The sequence below is a fragment of the Pinus tabuliformis genome, chromosome 7 (assembly GCF_031772625.1).
Source record: "Pinus tabuliformis cultivar Carrire ecotype Pingquan chromosome 7, CPIR1, whole genome shotgun sequence".
NCBI lineage: Eukaryota > Viridiplantae > Streptophyta > Pinopsida > Pinales > Pinaceae > Pinus > Pinus tabuliformis.
Window position 1 is genome coordinate 915,206,341 of NC_142293.1, and position 20,733 is coordinate 915,227,073.

At 39.0% G+C, this 20,733-nt stretch overlaps 1 protein-coding gene across 3 annotated transcripts in view; it reads left to right on the forward strand.

Moving 5' to 3' along the window:
- Positions 1 to 797: 797 nt before the first annotated feature.
- Positions 798 to 20,733, forward strand: part of XLG3 (extra-large GTP-binding protein 3) — a 206,562-nt gene continuing 186,626 nt past the window's right edge. For 2 of the 3 annotated variants that reach the window (XM_089459158.1, XM_089459159.1), the window contains exons 1-2: positions 798 to 3,618; positions 3,746 to 3,883. In XM_089459158.1, the coding sequence (XP_089315284.1) occupies positions 1,675 to 3,618; positions 3,746 to 3,883 (2,082 nt within the window). In that variant the 5' untranslated portion in view covers positions 798 to 1,674. The remainder of the gene's footprint in view (positions 3,619 to 3,745; positions 3,884 to 20,733) is intronic. The other variant, XM_089459160.1, reaches the window with a different exon arrangement.

A 20,733-nucleotide genomic window follows, 5' to 3' on the forward strand; every position in this document is an offset into this window, starting at 1 on the left:
GATCCGGATTATCCACAGTTTAATTAACATAATCTCGACTTTATGGCTGATGTTAACGGTGTCTCTTAAATTATAAGAATTGTGTCATATATTCAAATTTACATTTGATGTCCATCTTTGATGTTAGTGGTATCTCTTAAATTATAAGAATTGTGTCATATATTCGATGTGAATCTTTGATGTTAATGGTATCTCTTAAATTATAAGAATTGTGTCATATATTCGAATTTACATTTGATGTGAATCTTTGATGTTAATGGTATCTCTTAATTTACATTTGATGTCGACTCTTTTTTTTTTTTTTTTTTTTGTAAAAAGTGATGCACAAATACCCTTTTTAATTCAAATTTCATATATTCCCTAATAACAAAATTCCATATTTAAAATTCTTATCTATAAAACTGTAACTACATAATTTTAACATTTTATAATAAACAAAAATTCTGTAACTACATAATTTTAACATTTTATAATGAATAAAAATTCCTTATCATAGAATTTTATTATGACATATATTTCTGAACTTCCAAAATTAAAAAAATAAACTAAATTCCCTATAACAAAATTCTATAATTAAAATTCTTATCTGTAAAACTATAACTTTTACCAAAATTCGTATTAAATCCGAAAAAAATCTATCTGCCTTTTTCACTGATCATTGTAACATTTAATAAGTACATAAATGGACAACGAGCCTCCCGACGACTAAGGGCTCCAACCATAGTACCTCGTCTTTATAAACCTCCAAACTAATATAATATTATTAAGTGTAGTAAATGTTCATGGATGTGTCCAGTTAAGCGGTCAGCGCTTTATACCGGCGGGCCCAGTGGAGCGGCGGCGAGTTATGATGCCGATTGCAGGCCGTGGGACTCCACGTGACCATCGCCTGCAACTTTCCGCACTGCTTTTTTCAGAACCGACCTGCTGGGATACTTCCACATGTTCAGTACCCTTCTGCAACCAAGAGACGCAGAGCCCGACACGGTTCGAATCCCGCTAACATCGCATTAGAGTCATCCACAGTTTTTAGGGGTCGAATTTCGTCGGAAATACAATCCAAACAACGGTGTTCATTGGAGGGCAGTTTTAGGTGGCTAACAGATTTTCAAGCATCCAATGCGTACAACCTACAAGCGTGCATCGCATCTCATCTCGTCTTAGGCTCTGGTATTTTCAATTCCCGAGAGGCTCCCACTCCAACGCAATCTCTTCATGTCTTAAAATGTTTTATTCCGCGGGAAAACCTAATTTTCCCCGCATTGATAATTCTGACCCGGACGCCTTGGGCATCACGGTTTTCCAGGGAAGGGAAGTCTGCGATCCGTGTGGTGATCGCAGGCCTTGATTTAGGGAAGGATGGAAATCGAAACCCGGCCGCTGCTGACGACGGGAGTCCATTAACAGTGGGATCGGAGGGAATCGACGATTTCAGTGATAAGCCCAAAAATTACTTAAGAGAGGTTTACCTTTCTGAATCAACCGGCGTTTGCTTGCCATTTCCTGTTGGAAAGAGCTCGGCGGTTCTTTCTTTGCATTCCAGGTGCATCTTTTACTCTCCTACTGCTCAGTAAATATGTTAACTTAAAAATCCAGTGTTGTTGTTTTTATCTTTGAAGTCGCAAGATCGAACCTTGGGGCATAATATCGAACCCTAGTTCGACTTGAGAAACCATGAATGAAGAAGAACAGACATTAGACGAGCTTCTGAGGAGTATGTTGCCTCCGGGGGCTCCATTGCCAGATAAGGACAGTTTGGATTATTCATTAGCGATAGAATATCGCGGCCCCCCTGTTTCTTATCAGGTTCCTAAAGTAGAGCCTATAGATGTTAAACATTTTTCTATTCCCACTGCATCTATTCCCGAAGCCGTGGCTCTGCCAGCTACCGATAGCTTGAAGTCAATGCCTATGCCAGTCGTGCACCCTGTTTCTATATTGCCTCCAGCAGCTCGTATTTCTACTGATGGTGCAGCCACTAGAACTGCTCAGATGAAGGACGGTCAAAAACCCCTGAATGCAGAAACTGAACCGAAGCATGATAATGCCATGATGTTAGAGACTGTCTCTCCTGCAAAATCAGATGTTGCGGCCGTGATAGAAAACCTTGAATATGGATCGCGATCTCCACCGCGAAGCAGTTTTTCAAAGAATAGATCCGTGGAGAGAACAAAACACGGGATTGGATTGCAATCTCCCCCACGCAGAAGTTTATCGAAAAATAGAACTGCAGAGAGCATTAAATTATCGCATGAAAAACTCGGAAATGGATCGCAATCTTCTCCCCGCAGCAGTTTTTCAAAGAACAAAAATGCCGGGATTATTAAATTATCGCCGAATGCGGCAGAGTCTGAATCTCCCGTAGAATGCATGGTAAATGGGTCTCCCTCTGGATCTGAGTCTCTTTCACGACAAAAGCCTTCAAAGAATAAAGAAGAGCCGAGCTTTAGATTGTCAGCAGATGCTGCCGAGTCCAAATTTCAAGCGGAACACATTGCTGATGAGTTGCCATACGTGCTACAGTCTCCTCCTAGAAGCAGTCTTTCCAAACACAAAGGAGGGGACAGTGATACATTGCCAACAAATGCAGGAGACTTTGAATCTTTGGCAGAACATCACGGAAATGAGTCATTATCCCCATCTTCTGCACGAAGCAGTGTTTCAAAGAATAAAGACGAGGGCTTTGTCAAATCAGCAAAGGCAGTTAAATTTGATTCTGCAATACAACAAATCGGCAATGAATTGTTGTCATCCTCCGAGAGATTTTTTTCAGATAATAAAGATGATAATGAAGAGGACAGTCTTAACTTAACAGTGATAGCAGGTGACACTGATTCCCATACCAATATAGAACTCAATAAAGCTGGAAACACCTCGAATTCTTTGTGTCTTCAATCTCTTGTTTCGCCACGGTCTTCAACTTCTAGGGCTTCGAGAAGTTCATCTGTTGTATCCATTTCTCGCAATCACAATTCTTCATCAGTCTCACCCTCAGCCTCACCTTTGGCATCATTTCGCAGTTCTCCACACAGATCAGTCAAGCCAGTTTCTGAAGCAAAGAAATCTGCTTCAGTGACTTTCCATAATGTAGAAGAAATGGAATCCGATTATATGTATTCATCTGAATTTAACTCTGCAGAACTGCGACCAGGTTCATCATATAATATGAGAAATGGTTATCACGGAGGATCAGCGCAACAACAGAAGAAAGGGGTATGCCATAGATGCATGAAAGGAAATAGGTTGAAGGACAAGGAATCTTGTATTGTCTGTAATGCCAAGTATTGCAACAATTGTGTGCTAAGAGCAATGGGATCAATGCCCGAGGGGCGTAAATGTGTACCTTGCATTGGCCAGGCAATTGACGAGTCAAGGCGATCATCATTAGGGAAATGCTCCCGAATGTTGTGTCGTCTTCTTAATCCTTTAGAGGTTCAGCAAATTATGAAGGCTGAGAAAGAATGCTCAGCAAATCAGCTTCGACCAGAACAGCTATATGTCAATGAGAGGCAGCTGAGACCAGAAGAAATGGCTGAATTACTTGGCTGTCCTAAACCTCCCTCGAAGTTGAAACCAGGGAGATACTGGTACGATAAAGAATCTGGATTGTGGGGGAAGGTGAGTAACTTGTGAAGTGTTGATAGTTTTATAATTTCTTAAGAAGTGTTGAATGCTTTAAAAGGGATTGTGAGAGTAACAAAATTTTATGGCTATGGTACTCTTTTGTGGCCTTTTGACATGGCAGGAGGGTGAAAAGCCAGACAAGATTGTAAGTGCAAGCTTGAATATAGGGGGGAAGCTTCTACAAAATGCAAGTTACGGGAATACACAGGTTTACATCAATGGACGCGAGATTACCAAGACAGAGCTGAAGATGCTGAGGGTAAGCCTCTGGATTTGTTAGCGTTCTTTCTAGTTTAGAGGAGCTAAATTATTATATTGTTCAGTAATGAAGATTCATAACTTTTTTCTTTTCGCTTTTGTACATTTCTTGATTTCTGTTCAACTTTTGCATTGCCTTTGAACCTTATTTTAGTGAATTCTTCTCAATTGTGTAATCACTTTCTTCTTGATGGTTAGCATTCTTCCATTCTTTTGTCAGCTAATAATCTCTCTGTATAAGATTCATTGCATCTAGAGCTTCAGGCAGTTATGCTTGTAAGACTGTTAGCTGATGTTCATTGCAAACAAGAATCACTGATGCATTGGTCAGTGTGGCTATTTCTTAGCGTTTGACTTGTTTCATCGACTGAAATGAGGCATAATTTAAATATACTAATGGACTAGCTTCAGGCAGTTATTCGTGTAAGACCATTAGCTGATATTTATTGTGAACAAGAATCATTGATGCAGTGGTCAGTGTGGCTATTTCATAGTGTATGACTTGTTTCATGTGACTGAAATTAGGCATAATTTAAATATGCTAATAGTCTGCCTGATCACTGAGCAATGTAATATTGAGAAAACAAGTAACAAGATATATTCAAAAACACCAAAGACCATAAACATTTATTAGAAATACAATTGATGGCATCAGACACTTTGTATAAATATTCTGACCATGAATTTACAAGTTATTTTTGAGTGATAACTTTATTTCTTTGCATATTAAAGGATTTGACTGATAACTTTATTTGTAATATTTGAATCTTGATATGGAATCTTATTATGGATATATCAGGTTATATACAGTTCAAGTTCGGTTTGGAACAGCACTATGCTAATCTTAGGTCTCTAAGGAACCTTTTATGAGCCAGCTGACTATACAATAACTTAACAGTATCTCATTTGCTGTAAACTCCAATTCAGTAACTTAGTGCCATCTCACTTTCTCTAAACTCCATTACTATAGCTTAATAGTATCTCACTCTCCCAAAATTCCAGCGGATGAGGAAGGGCTTCAGGCTGAATTCCTTAAACATGGCATTCAGTCCCTTGATTCCCATGTTTTTGGTTTATTTAATCATGTGGTATGTTCAGGCTTCCTCCTCATCTTGGGCCAGAGACATTATTCATCCAATCCAGAAATCAGGGAACATATTTGATCCAAACAACTATTGAACGTCATGGTGGGTCATACATTCTCCAAGCTCTCTACTGCAGTCTTACAAAAATGGCTTTCGAAGGAGCTGGAGAGTTGTCATCTCAGGGCAAAAGGTCAAGCAGGTTTGCGCCCCAACTACCAAATGATTGATCACATCTTCACACTCTAAGCCATTATCGAAGAGGCTTGTCATTACTCTTCGAAGGTTTGTAGTTGGTTTGTAGACTTTTGGAAAGCATTTGACATAACACCTAGGGAGGTATTATTCTAGAGACTCTACGACATTGGCATATCCGAGACCCTAATGACAGCCAGTATGAAACTGTGAGTCAGTTTTGAGATGCCTCAAGATGGCACATAGCCATTTTGTCTTCATCCAGAGTACCATAAGGGTAAAACAGGGTGCTCCTTCTCACCGACCCTCTATGGGATCTATACTGATGAGCTAGAGTCCTTCCTTCATGAGCATATTCAGGAGGGTGATGGCTATATTCTACATTATGTGTTGATCTCCTTGCCCCTATTCATTGGTGACTTGCTCTTTGTTTGTCTTTACTTTTGAGGGCTTATAGAGATAGTTTGATGCATTGGTGAGTTTTTATGACCTTCGACAATTGACGGTCAAGTTGGGTAAAACCAAGGTTATGATCTTCAATGCATCAAATTGCTCTCTTACACATTTCAATTTTGATTACCAAGCGACAGTGATCGAGATCACCTCAACTTACCTGGGAGTATAGTTGATGGGGCCTCATTTTAGATTGTAGCAGACCCTTTAGTGTTGACTTAGTAAAGGGTATAATTCCTTGCCCCTCATTGAGATATAGTGCTTCCAATGGTAGTTTCAGGACATCTCGACCAAACTCTATCTCATGGGGGCAATTATCAGAAACAGTTCTTTATGGCTCCAAGATTTGTGGACTAAGCTTGTTGTAGACAAATTGGTCTAGATTAGAGAGAGCATGGACCTTGCTTCTTAGGCACATCATCTAATGTAAGTGGATGGTTCCTAGGTAGAGTTTGGCATCCACCCTTTTCACTTCGAGGTAATTTTCTGCTTGGTTTCTTTTCTTCATAGTGTTTGACCTATCAAAGAATGTCATTGGGCTATCCCTACCTTGCACTTTGTTCCTCAGAGGCTCTCGCCTTAGATCCTTCCTTAGGTCGGGTGCAAGGCTGGCTCTTAAAGGCATCTTTGCTTCTTTAGACGATAGCTATCTCCACAAAGTGCCTCCCCTCATTTGGATTGTCTCTTGATGCACCATGCCACCTCTTGTCAAGTAGACGAGTACGAACCAAGCTATTAGAGAGGATATCTAAGATTGTACATTTAGGTCACTTGGATCTCACACTCGACAAGCTTGGGCTCAAAGATGCCTTTTTTCCTAGATCACTTTTTGGACCTGCATGATGGCATGATCGTCTGCCCCCCTTATACATGTAAACATTGAATGTCCTCATTCAAGATACCTTTGGGACAACTCCAGGTTGGCTCCGATCAATTTCAGATAGAGAGAAATTACCATATAACATGATCTGATAGGATTTTCCATGGGTGCCACCTTTAGGAGTTACAGGGAGATGCACCTCATTTTTAGGTGTCCTTATACTATGAGATCAAAGGATGCTATCACTACCTCTATAGGGATTTGGGAGGCTCCCTATCTATTTTCTTCTTTTACTAGGATCAAAGATGCTTAGGCCTGGGGAAATTTTCAACGATAGATCTCAACTCTTGCATGCCATGCCCCACCTTTGGATGACCAGACCGATTACCTTATACTTGTTGTTTCGTAAATTGGAGCAACAAATACCAAATAGAGTTCTAGAGCGCACTACAAAGTAGGATGGTGAGACCTTGAGTTTATTCTTAGGCTCCCCCTTTGGGAGACCACTCGATATGATTGAGATTGGTGGGAGGTATTGGCTTGTACATTAGGTGACATGTCCTAAGAGCATTAGAGATATCAACCTTAGATAAATCCAGAGTAGAGCATGCCCCACATGTTAGAATACCTCCCAGTTCTAGAGGAGCAATCGAAGATCCATTTAGAGTTTCCTTTTTTTGTCCTCAGATGTTAGGAATATCTCTTGCTCATGCACAACCTCTTTTGTGAATCATGCAACCCGACTCCTTGATGGTGCTAGAAGACTCTGAGAATGAGGCAGTGCCTGGTTTACCACCCCTTGCCCTCAACCATCAAAGTAAGGAGACCTTGACATCATTAGCCATATCTTCGGATCTCCCTCTCTCACTTTATTTCTCTTGACATGTTCTTGGGTTGGGTTGCCCACCTTTCTAGTCTTGGACAAACTCACTTGGTGTTTTGTATCACCATACCTTTGTCATGGTTTTATAGACATGTTTTGAAGTTATATATATGTTTCATTCTTTGTATTATTTTTAACATTTTCTAGGAGTTGCGTTGGCAGTCCGACATTGTATTTGTACTGGTACTCTTCAATCCCATTAACATACTTTTTTGGTCATTTTCCAAGCATTAATAAAATTTAGTGTTGAAAAAATTGATGGTTTTTAAAAAAACACCCCTTAAAAATCTAAAAATCATGATTTTATATATATATATATATATATTTTTTTTTTTTAATTTTTAATTTTATTATTTTTTGAGTGGTCTTCCTACTACTTTCCGCAAACATGATGCTATTTGGGTAGTGGTTTGTTGTTTTTCTAAGATGGATATATTTCTTCCCTGTCATAAGACTACCTCTGTTGCTCAGACCGCATATCTCTGCTTTTGTCGTATTTGGCCACACTTTGGATTGTCGAGTTGCATTATTTTTTATTAAGATTCTCGTTTTTTTTGTATCTTTTGGTGTACTGTTTGGTCTATATGCTGGGTTGTCAACTTTGTTTCTCCACTGCCTTTCACCCGCAAACAACTGGCCAAACTGAGGTTGTCAAATGTACTTTGGTTCACTCCCTTCACAACATTTTTTCGAAGAACAAACAATGGGATTACAATTTCCACATTATTCAACATAGTTAGAATAGGGCAGCACACTCCTCTACTGGGTTCTCCCCTTTCGAAGTTTGTTTTGGGTTTCAGCCAAGTGTGCCCTCTGAGATGCCATTGACTATCACCCCTTGTGGTTCTGCACATCAACAACAAGAACAAAAATCAGCTCAACATTTTATACACTCCATATCTTAGTGCCATACTTAGGTAATTGCTGCTTTGCAAGTTGCCCATGATTGTGCCAAACAAAGGCATGACAAACATCACACACCCTTGTCATTTCAACCAGGAGATCGTGTATGGCTCTTGTTGGACAAGCAATGCTTCAAGGGCCAACAACATAAGCTGCATCCTCTAAGATATGGTCCCTATACTATTCTATAACACATTTGAGAAAATGCATATCGCAGGTTCCAACTCTAAACAGGGAGGAATTGGGCAACCGAGAAAGGTGTATCCCTTTTGGTGCAACTCATAATTAGGAAGTTGACATCTAATAATGTATTTGATGTTCCTCATGTAGACTAGATGGACAACTTATAGTAAGGAAGGAAATATCTAAAACATATATTTGCCTTTTCTCACGCAAACTAGTTGGGCAACTTAAAATAAGGAAGGCAATATCTAAATAATGTTTTGTTGTCTGAATACAAAACTATTTGTAATCAAGTTAATAGAAATGCACCTTGCTTACAAAAGGTGACCTCTCTCTCATAATAGAATGGTGGTATTATTTTCAAGATCTCGCTGTTTCATTATGTCATGTATGATTAATAATTTTCAGATCTGGATTCTGCGTGTATATTAGTGCCCCTAGGGTTTTGACAAATATACAATGTAAATCACTTGGGAGAAAAAATTTATCATTAGAATGTGTTGGGTAACCTTTAATAACAATCCAACATTGAAATATGAACTAGAGTAGGGTTAGAATGCACTTAATATGGAATAAACCCTAGCTTTAGGGTTTTTCCAAATCTGATTTGTTTTGCTGTAATTAATTTTCAATTTTAGTAAAAACCTTAAATCAACAAAGAAAATGTTAGATAAAAGCTTTAGCACAAATCTATGGAGCTCTTGGTCCAATAAGAGGTAGAAATGAACAATTAACTGTAAACTCTTGGACAAAAATATCTGGATTAAGAAAACAATCCATGAACTTTGTTTGAGACAATAATTAAATATTTTTTTAATGATTTTTTTATATCTTTTTGCATTCTTGTGTTTTATAAGACATAAAAGAAAAGATTAGGGTTTTTTTGGTTTTTTGTTTGGTTGTTGGGAGTAAGCTTAAATGCTTGATCTCCACTTAGGGCCCTCCAATGTTTGTATTTTATGCTCATGGATTAGAGTGAAGGATTAGGGTACAAAGAGACCAAGTAATCCCCTGTCTAATCAAGACACGTTATGAAAACCAAAGCCCTATAGGAGAAGGGTTTCGTCAAAGGGAGTATCGTTCACCACCTTCACCGACGAAATCAACAATGGAATTGAAAAGAATACCACAACTCTTGTCAAGGAGCATAAATCTAAGCAAAAAAGAGAGTAAGCACTTACCAAACCAACTCAGGAGAATGTGTGAGTAACAAGCCCTAGACCTCCTCCTTCCAAGTGACAAAATGTTGCCCCTCAATGGATCAGTTTTGCTAGTTAGTAGAAGTCTTGAATCATCCACAACAATATCTTCAATGAACAAAGAAAATAACCAAGATAGAGAGAGCTCAAAGCATTTGACACCAAAACACCAAATATAGATCTTCTATAAATAATGGCTTTCAAAAATGTTCTTCAATGATTCACAACCATTTGGAATGAGAGGAGGGCCTTTGTTTATATACGAGGCTGGCAATTCTTTCTTTTTCTTTATTCCTTAATTATAGCTGATAAGGAATCACTCAAAAGTGACTTGTGATCCACACAACTTAGAGGCTAAGTCAAAATACAATTAAATGATGCTTTTACATGCTTGAAACCCTCACAAAAGAGGTGATAAATTCTTCTGAAGGGGGCGGCATTGTCCAAAACAACTCCATAAAAGCCTCAAATAATGCTTATTAACCTTCAAAATATGCCGCAAATGAATGCCCATGGCCATACGTTAGGTTAAGGCACTTTCATGAAGTACGGGAATGACTTTCCAAGCCCAAATACTAGTCATAAAACCCCCAACAAGTAAAGTGACGTCAAACGTAGAAGAGGACCAATTTGGTTTAGGAGGGCAACATTCCACTTGTAATGTGTTTGGGATGCTTCATTTAGGTGTAAGTAACATCCCTTAGTCCATTCCAAAAATTAGTTGTAAAACCCCCAAAAATAAAGTAATGTCAAACTTAGAAGAGGATCAGTTTGCTTAGGAGTGCAATGTTCCATTTGTAATGTACTTGGATGCTTCATTTAGGTTCAAGTAATGTCCCTTTGTACATTTTATTACAATGTCTAGCTAGAATAGGTCTGATGACCTCTCCACAAGTGAAATAATTCCCTCTTTAGATGGACCTCTTTCCTTTTTGGGTTAGTTAATGACAAGTGTGATCCACATCATCATCATATTACTAGTGTAGTGTTATGAAAATCAACTCAAATATGTCAAAAAAATGAGCGCATTCTAGCATGTGACATGTAGCATTTATAAGGGGGCTCTAAGTTGATGTAACTAGCTGATCTTTGCCTTGGATAATGTGACCAATGTCTCGAGAAACATAATATGCCTTGAAAACAGTGATTGTTCCTTGTAGAGTGTGAAACTAGATGAACATGAGATGGCCAAAGTATGGAAAATACATAATAATAGAGAGGGTCGATGTGAGGAAAATACTTGTGCTAAACCATGGGTGTGACAACCCTTACAAAGTGCAATCACCTTTTACATAGCAATGAAGTGAGTAACTAGGGCTCCCGTAAATCATGTGTCCTAGTAGATCCATCCCAAGATGCTTGAATACCTACCTAGGTCATAAATTCCCAACATGGAGGGAGTTACCATCACCAAGGGATAATCGGTCGAAGCTATGAAACCAAGCACCTTGAGAATGGGGACTAAAGGATCTTGCCATGACTATCCACCAGAGGGGATCGAGGCACTATAGAGGATCTGAGGTGTAACAAAGGCCAGGTAAGCTCATGTTATTCGCATATGTGGAGTTAGCCAGATATGGTATTTTAAGAATATTTTAGAGGGTCCAAAATCATGTCCTTATTCAAAAGCCAAGGAATGCAAAAAACCTAACCCTAACCTTAACAACTATCATGGGGTATTAAAACCTTTGCCACTAGGAGATAATTGGGTTCTATTCCGATTATAGTAATTTCCTTTTCCATAGTCAAGCAACACAAAGGAGTGGGATATTGGACTAGAATAAAGGAAGAAGGCAACCCTATAATAATCTCTATTAGTCCACAATGTTTATTTTCTCCATAGTAATTGTTTTTGTTTGTATTTTACTTTTTTTTTAGATAAGATATGATAAGATAATTATATTAATGTTCGATGAATGTCCACAAAAGTAGGTCAATGGGATCAAAAAGTACAACCAATATGAATACAATGTGGGAGTGCAAGTGAAACTCCTACGTTGTAAATCTGAGAATAAAACGAGTGGCACAATACTTTTTTTTAGTGTTCCCCCTCACAAGTATTTCCAGTGTAAATCTAGTTCATAGTGTTTTGTGGTATGTTTTTACCACTGTAGACATGTTTTTATTAGTAAACTCGATTTTTATTGGTGTGACCAATATGCTTCTAATATTGTATCCTAATCATAAATAATCATTGCACAAGAGAGTAAAGTCATTGGATTCGTAATAAGCATATTAAAGATATGTTGTGATGCATTTGCCATTGGAATATTGAAGGAAGTTTACAAATCGTATGGGCATACTGGTGGTTTTCTTTAGGGGATTTGTGGATTTGCTCAATAAAGGGAGGTCCAAGGCATTGAGAGAACTGTGCCCTTAACTCTAGAGATTGGCATAAGGTATATGAGGAAGTAACTTCATATGTGATGGACCAACATTATTAGGGGAATGGTGGTATTGATGGCTGCCCTAGAGAGCAAGTTCATACCATTCTGGGAGTGAACGAATTCTAATGAGGAATGTTGTTCTCATAACAAAGTTGGAGAAAGAAGAGGTAGAGAGAAACTGAATGCCACTACAATACATGTTCTTAGCTTATGGTTAAAGTGGAAGCTAAAGTGGATATGAAGCCCCATGAAGGTGAGGTTGATATTGTTGAGATGAGTTATTGGTTGTAACAAGTGGAAGTTTACAATAGTGCTAATAAAGTCAAAAGAAAGAAAATGGTATTTTCTTGTTGGAAGCTAGAAGGACATGACTAGATTTCGTGGGAAAGTTATATGGAATTATGTAGATTAGATAACGATCCATGAGTAAAATTGGGTGAGAGGTATTCAAAGACCTCATTAAGTCCTAGTTTTATCCATTAGCTATGGGGAGATCAGGGGAATTTGTTGCATTTCTATGTTCTACCAACAAAGACAAGGGCAAAGTTTGCTAGAGTTCACTATGGAGTTCACAACCAAGGCATTGAGTTGGGAATATCTTGTAAGAACTTGAATAGAGTCCTCATATATTTGGGTGTTTTACATAGTGATTTAAGGAGGAAAGTGACGCTTTTCAAGCCTAAGTCCATTGAAAAGCCACATGTGCAAGCATAATACTCAAAGATGGGCAAGAAGAAAGGGGGCAATTGAGTGGTTCAAAAAGTAAACATAGCGACGAAGCTCTTCCAAGGAGGGAAAAAAGAAGTGGAAAGGGAAAGGAAAGAAGATTGTTGACTTTGTTCACAAGTGTAAAGATCCTAGCAACCACTGTGAACGTTATAACTTATAACTATATCCTAGCAATTATCGTGAGTTTGAATTCTAGTGTAAGATTGGAAGGGTTGAGGGTTTAAAACCCATTATGTATTGTTGGACCAGTATCGTGTGCATGAGTTATTGGTGAAACTAAACATTGGTTACATTGTTTATTGAATTTTAATATCATTTCTCATTGCAGGAAATGTGAAACATATTGTGATATTAGTAGAATACAAATCTTGTCATGTACTCTTTCAAACCCTAAGGGATATTACAATGGTATTAGAGTTGTGCATACTGCCAGCTTGAGTGTTAATAATGGAATCCAAATTATTTGGGTGAGGTACTAACACTCTTTCAAATCAAAACAAGATTTTGATGATGGGAAGATGGAAGAAGAGCTTTTTAGAGCAGAAGATTAACTTTTATCTGCATTCATAGATGTCCATCTTCGTTTGTTGGGAGGAGGTGACAAGGAAACTACAAATAGTTGGACAACCACCTTCTCAGATGACTCTAACAGCTATGGTTCCAGTAGTGACTAACTTGGGGGAATACAAGCTATTAAGGCATAAAGATGGAAAGCTTAGTTGCACGAAACGGGGAAATGGGTATGCGTTTCCGAAATAGGCACGGGTACGAAACGTGACCCCCCCCCCCCCCAAATTTTGGAAACGGGGAAACACGATATATATATATATATATATATATATATATATATATATATATATATTAGAATTTAGGACATTTAAGAAGTGTTATGTGCAATCATAAAGCATACATGATACATTATAATTTGTTACATTTAAAGTTTAAACATTATGATTAAATTTTCATCACATTTAGTCATGAATGATCACATAATAAAAATAGCAATATCGGAATATCCAAAATCAACCTTTATTATATATCTAAATCTCAAAATCAACCTTTATTATATATATGAGGTTGCAAGTACAATAAAGACTATGAGTCTGCAAGAACTATAAAGACAAAAGACTAATCCTCATCATCATAATCCTCATAAAAAATAGAAGCAGAAGCATGCTCAACAATGGATGTTGGTGCTGAAGAGGAGGATGATGGGCCAATTCCACTTCCACACTGTAACTCAATATTCAGGGCAGCGAGAGAGAGATCCAAATCAGGCTTTTTGCATCCACATCCCATTCTTTAGAAGGACCACTGTTGTATTCTGGACCCCTACGAGATGTAAGGCGAAGATTGGAGTGCACATAAACAAGATCCTCTGCCTTTTGTGAGCCCAACCTGTTGCGCTTCACAGAATGAATAAAACCATAGGTGCTCCAATTCCTTTCTGCTGATGAAGAGCTTGCCACTTGTGAAAGAACACGAATGGCAAGGTTTTGCAAATGTACACCATTTGCTCCATGACAAATCCACCACCTAACTGGATTCATGGTGCTTCTCTCCTCCAAAGCTGATATATTTGCATAATCATCTAATCCTGTAGCAAAACTGGCAAATTCTTCCTTTCCCTGTGTACATGAGATGGAAATATTCTCATAAGGGCTTTTTTCACCCCATTAGCCACCTCTCTATCCTTATGGGGTGCCTTCCTCTTCCCATTGCTTTGAGCAATAAGCTCCTCATCATAAAATTTGGGGTTTAAGGTATGTGCTAAAGTGTGCAATGGAGTGTTGAAATTGTTCCACCTATCAACAATGATTTTCTTTACTAAATCAACAAAATGATCATCAACAAACAAAAGTTGTGGAGACTCTTGTGAAATGATTTCCATAGTTTTCTCAACCATGGAATCCATGTCATCATATACCTCTCCAAAGAAAGGTTGGTCAGTGTCAGCATTTCGAAGAGGCTCAAATGCAGGGGTTGTGAACTTTAGCAAGAAATCTATTTTGCTCCACCAATCCTCATCAAGGCATAATCTACGCACCATATATCCCTGCTTTGAATCTGCATGTCTCCATTCAACCCAAAGTTGACTCACCACCATAGAAACTAATGCATGCTTAACCTCAACAAGGCAGTGCAACATCAGGAAGTTTGAGGCATATCTTGTCTCAACAACTTTTAACAAGTCCAATTTGGAGTACTCTTGAAATATTGCCTGAGATTGGCGGTGGTTGGTGATGAATTCAACAATCTCCCTTGCTTCCCCTGTGATTTCCTTTATCCATGGAACTTTGTTGTCAATCTCCTCTAATACCAGATTCAGATTATTGACAATCAGGGTGTCCAAAAGATGTGGTCATACCTCCCCTCAATAATTAAACCTGCAACTTTGCAAACTGGTGCATTATCCGTGATAACTTGCACCACCCTGTTAGGCCCTATTTGTTCAATAGCTTTTATAATAACATCAACAATGAACTGTGCATCTTTTACCTCTCTTGAGCAGTCTTCCGCCTTTATAAACATTGCTCCTTTGGGGGAAGTGGCAATGATATTTATCAATGGTCTGTGGCTTGTATATGTCCATCCATCTGAGACTATGGTATCCCTAGAGCTACTCGAGGAAGAACAAATTCGTGGTAAGATATCCTCCACCAGCTCCTTCTCATTTTTGAGAAGCTGAGTTCTGACTTTCTCATAGCTGAGCCCCTTGTACACTTGAGGAGCTTTGTTAATTGCCCTTATCATATCTTGCCAGTAAGGAGAGTGAACAACATTGAATGGGATACCACATGCATAAATGCACCTAGCCACTCTGGAATCAGTTTCTTCGCTCGCTTGCACATTCACCAATATAGCAATTTTGCTATCCTGAACTGAAGGGGATGCACCTATGGTATTTTTGGATGCTGGTTGTTCATGTTGTTGAGTGGCACTGGCTCTCCTCTTCCTTGCTTCAACTACAACCCTTGGCTTCAATGTTAGATGGAGCTTGAGGAGTAGCTTGACTAAGCTCATCATGCCTTCCCTTAATTCCATCCACGTCATTTTGCTTTTTTTGATACGCCCTCCTTGTCAATGGGTTTGCTGTTATTGTGCAACCTACAATCCCCTATCCTCCTCCATGCCAAAGATGTGCCTTCACTCTTGGGTAGGAGCCCTTGTATGAATTACTGCAAAGATTACATCGCCATTTGTTAATTTTAGGAAACAATGATATGTTCTATGCTTTAGAGCAATTTTACTTCAATTTCTTTATTAGCCCAGTATCAATATTCAAATTAGCAATTACATCAACATGATAGTAAAATGCAGATAGAACATAAACATAAACAATATAAGACAAGCCAAGACAAGAGGACACAAGATGTGGCACCAGCGAGGGACAAATCCCAATGTGGGGAAACCCTTGCTCAATTCTTCTTTTAGTCTTCAATAGTTCATCAGAGAGAGATAGTACAATTTACAAATCTGATAATTTATAACAACAACAAAAGAGCCCTAACCAGGAAAGCCAATGTTGGCCAACAGGGCAGATTTTACGCTCAACAAATCGGTCAACTTCGACCTCCAAACATCCAGATAAAATAGCCCTCAAAACAGTGAAATTTAGCCCAGTCAAAGTCTAGTCAAACAACTCACCCATGGTCAACCCTAGCTGCAGTGAATGCTGGACCAATGTTGCACGAAGCGCCCCCCACCCCCCCCCCCCCCCACGGTTCCAAGCCCCGAAGCGCGTCCCGTACGGAAGCGCCTAGGAAGCTTGGCTGGAAGCGCGCTTCCGAAATTCGGAAGCGCCGCTTCCAAATTTTTCGCTGCTTCCTGGAAATTCGGAAGCGTGGTATGGAAGGGCCGAAGCGCGCTTCGTATGGCGCTTCGGGCGTTGGAAGCGTATGCTTCCCGTACGCTTCCGGAAAAGCTTTTAGAAAATCGTTTTTTTTTTTCAATTTTTTTTTTTTAATTTTAGGTGAGTTTGCTTGTTGGAGGTGGGTCCACCTTGGGTTAGGGTGACGAATGAAGGCAAAAAAAGATATAAATATAGCAGATGCTCCCTCATGGTAATGTTAAATTCTTAAAGTAAAAGTGACATTCTCCTTTATTTTTCATTTTCATCCTTTTACTTAAATTTTTAACATTACCATGAAATGACTCAGGATGTTTGAGAGTGGTTCCAGCCTCATTGGACTTCATATGGAGAAAATAGAATTTCATATCCTATTCAAAATTCAACAGACTTAACAGTTTTCAGGAATTCAGGATCAATGGGATTGTGGAATTTCATTAGATTATATCAAGTATGAAGGTATGCGATTAGCATTTAATCAAGAGCACGAAGCCCTATATGTACCCTAGTGTTGGTGGTGTTAATTGTTGAACTCCTTTGTCACGCGGCACGCCCTTAGCAAAAAATTACCTTTCAATCAAGTCAAAATCATCGATCAAGCATGTTAAGCTTTTTCTACCATATTTTAAGTCTTGAATTAGGTAGTTTGATCAAAATTGGGCAATGTTGACTAATATCCCTAGACAATCGAGGTAGAGGCAAAGGCTAGACAAGAGGAGAAGAATCTAGATTCTAGATGGTTGATGCATCTAAATGGTTGATGCTCGAATAATTAATCATTAATGTACAATTGATGTTATATCTATCTTGATTTATGCAAAAATGTGCATGTTTTCATGTCTTCTACAATTAATTTGCTATTTGGGATGTTTGTTTCGAGTATAAATGCAAAAAATATAAAAAATATATATATAGCAGACGCTTCTGCGGATGCTTCGCTTCCTAGATTTTTGGAAAATAACGCTTCCGCGTCCCCGCTTCCAAAAAATGCTTCTGCTTCGCCCCCGCTTCGTGCAACATTGTGCTGGACAATAGTCAACGTTTAGCCTCAATTTCTGTGCCTAGAAATGCGGCCTGCCCAAATAGAGATAGCCCTCACAAAAACGTAGTTAAAGGAGGTCAATGCATGCTGGTCAACGCTTGGTCTAATTGTTTAGAAATTCGGTGTCCTAAAATTTTGGCCTCCTAAAATTTCGCTCTCCTGCAATTTCGGCCTCTTGAAATTTCGTTCTCTTGAAATTTCGCTCTCTTGAAATTTTGGACGTGTGGAGAGAGAGAGGCACATAAATCCGTACCCAATCAATGAGGAGAGAGAAGTGTGAAGATGAGTGTGTCCAAATGAGGCTAAGTCACCTTCTATTTATATGCAATGTTGAGGATGAATAGATGTGACTATTGGGCTTCTGAGCTTACATAAGTTTGCTGGGTGACTTTGACAATTTGACCATAATCAAAATAAATTCATAACTTCATTTGTACATAGCAGAATCAGATGATCTTTTAATTAATCCTACACCTCTCGGAGAGAGGAATCCAAGAAAAATATCAGCTGTCATAAATAAGATGACCCATGTGGAGTTTGGCCCTAGTTGCAAAATTTAACAGTCCCTCTCAACTAGGGAGAACTCCATCTGCTAATCCATCTACCAATCTGTACTATCCTTGCCATCAATGCACTGCTTTGCATTGTTGAACTATGATGAAGAGGAAGTGATCAAGAATGTATCATACCATTCTCTACTTACTCGAAGTCAGTTCGAATTGATCCTGGATCAATGTCGGTCATCCTAGCATAGGGAGTACGCTAGTACACGATGCATCCATCGGTAGTACTATGGTCTCTATCCTCATTTCCCTACTCATTGGCCAGATGAGAGGTACTTCCCATGAGTCCCAGACTGCATGGGTAGGATGTCTCAGCAGGAGAAGGATGAGCCACTCATCCTGCCTACATGTCGCAAAGGGGTATCGCAGGGGAAGGCTGAACCACTCACCCTATTGTTGCTCATCGCTCCAAGAAGTACCCCAAGCCCCCAGGAGCTCCCAAAGCTCAAATTCCATCTCATACATGACCCTCATAAGAGGGTCTCTCCAAGACTTCAAGTCGTTCTCAGAAGGCCAATAACTTGACCTTCCCTAGGGCTTTGTGAGGATATCAACGACCTTCTGATCAGTCCCAATGTGATGCATCCTTATTGCTCCTCGTTGTACCATATCCCAGATAAAGTGGTACCTGATATATATATGCTTGGAGCGATCATGAAACACGAGATTCTCTGATAATCAGATCCCACTTTGGTTGTCGCAGAGGATCACGGTGGTGAAGAATTTCAACCCCCACTCCGATTATCAGTTTTCCTTATCACCCCATGCATTTAGTTTTAAATCCAAACATGATAAAAAATTTTAAAATCTGGAAATGGCAATATTTTCTGAAAACACAAATTTAGAGATTTCACAACTGTTGAAATTGTAGAAATAAAACACAACGAAATTATGACAGCCACATACATAATATAACACAATGATTTTTGGTCAATGTGTTGGCATTATGACACAGGTTGGCTCTATGGCGTTGGTGTGGCACAGGTGTTGTCCTTGATGGCAACTCACTTTGGTGACAGATCTCAGTCCAGGCTCTCAGAATGAAAGAAAAGATATATACGCAGGTTCACCTAGACGAAGGCGCGTATATGTATACACGCACTTTCAAGCAAAGAAAAGCGCGTATATGTTGGAGAACTTACTTTTGGTCCGTGGTATTTAGTCCTTGGTAATTGAACCTAGGGTTTTGGGCCATGGTATCTCGTCAAGAGTGTTGATCCCAAGTATTGGGTCCACGGTATTGTTTTGTTATGATTTTGGACCGTGGTATTGTGGAAGGCCTAGGACTATAAAAGAGGAAGGAGATCATTTGGCAAAGCATCATCTGGTTTATTGAATATCTGATAAAGTGCTAGATCTGGAATATTGGTGATTGGGTTATGGTGTAGATCTAGATCTGAATGAAGGAGGAACCTGAGCGCAAAGAGAAGGATAAGTTCTCTTGATGGGTCATAATCTTAAGGCTTGAATAATAGTATCTTTGTATGATTTTGATCCGTTATATGTGGCGCATGCTTGATCTATAAATCTGGTAATCTGGGTTAATTAATGTCTGAATATTTGAAAGAGTGAATAATCCTTTATAGATCTGTATGCAGGTTCAGTGAAGCGAAGGCGCGTATATACGCAGGTTCTGTGAATTAAAACTGCGTATACGCAGGTTGTTCCAAACGTAGAAGCGTATGCACACAAGTTTCTGTTTATTGAAGTAGCGTACATCTCTTAAGTTGTGTTCTAGCTGCTTCTGTTTATTGCTGTAGTGTTCTGGGTTCAGAATTTGGTGTGTGGTTACTGTTACTGTGTTCTGGGCACAGCAGTCAGAGAAGTATCTATTTGATTTAGTGTTAATTGGTGAAAAGGAGATTGTTTGATTCTTGATGATTGATTGATGTTCATGGATCCAGTTTGAAAATTTATGAAACGTGGTCCCTGGAAGAAAGAGAAGGTTGTAGCCTTCTGTAGGCTAGCATCTACGTACTAGTATCTTGGCTAGTGCAAGAGCTAAGGGGGTTGTAGCTCCCTTCCAGGAGAAGCTGGAGAACGTGAGAGGGTTGTAGCTCTCTGTAGGTAGCAGCCTGTGTACTGGTAAAGGACTGCACCAATACATTGTAAAAAGAAGTTTCTAATTAAAGAAGATAATGACGAATTGCAGCAGGTGGTTTTCACCCACATTGGGTTTCCACCTTATATCTTGTGTTCTTGTGTGTGATTGTCTTCTGCTCTGTTTCACTGTTTCTGGTTACTGTTTATTTGATTCTGATACACAGATTAATGATCAACATCTGTAAGATAAATTAATTATAAGATTGATTGGTATACGCGGGTTTCCTTATCTGTAGTTGCGTATATACGTTGTTTTCACTAACTGACGTAGCGTATATGATCTGGGTTTGAAAAGGAAAATAATTGACTTGATAACACTGATTCACCCCCCCTCTCAGTATTATTTCCAACACAATGTGACCCTGGAAAAACCCCCGTACAACTTTTGGGAAAAACCAGTTTGAGAGCTCTTCTTTATTTTTGAAAATGCTTTTACAGAGACTGAAATACAGAGTAAAA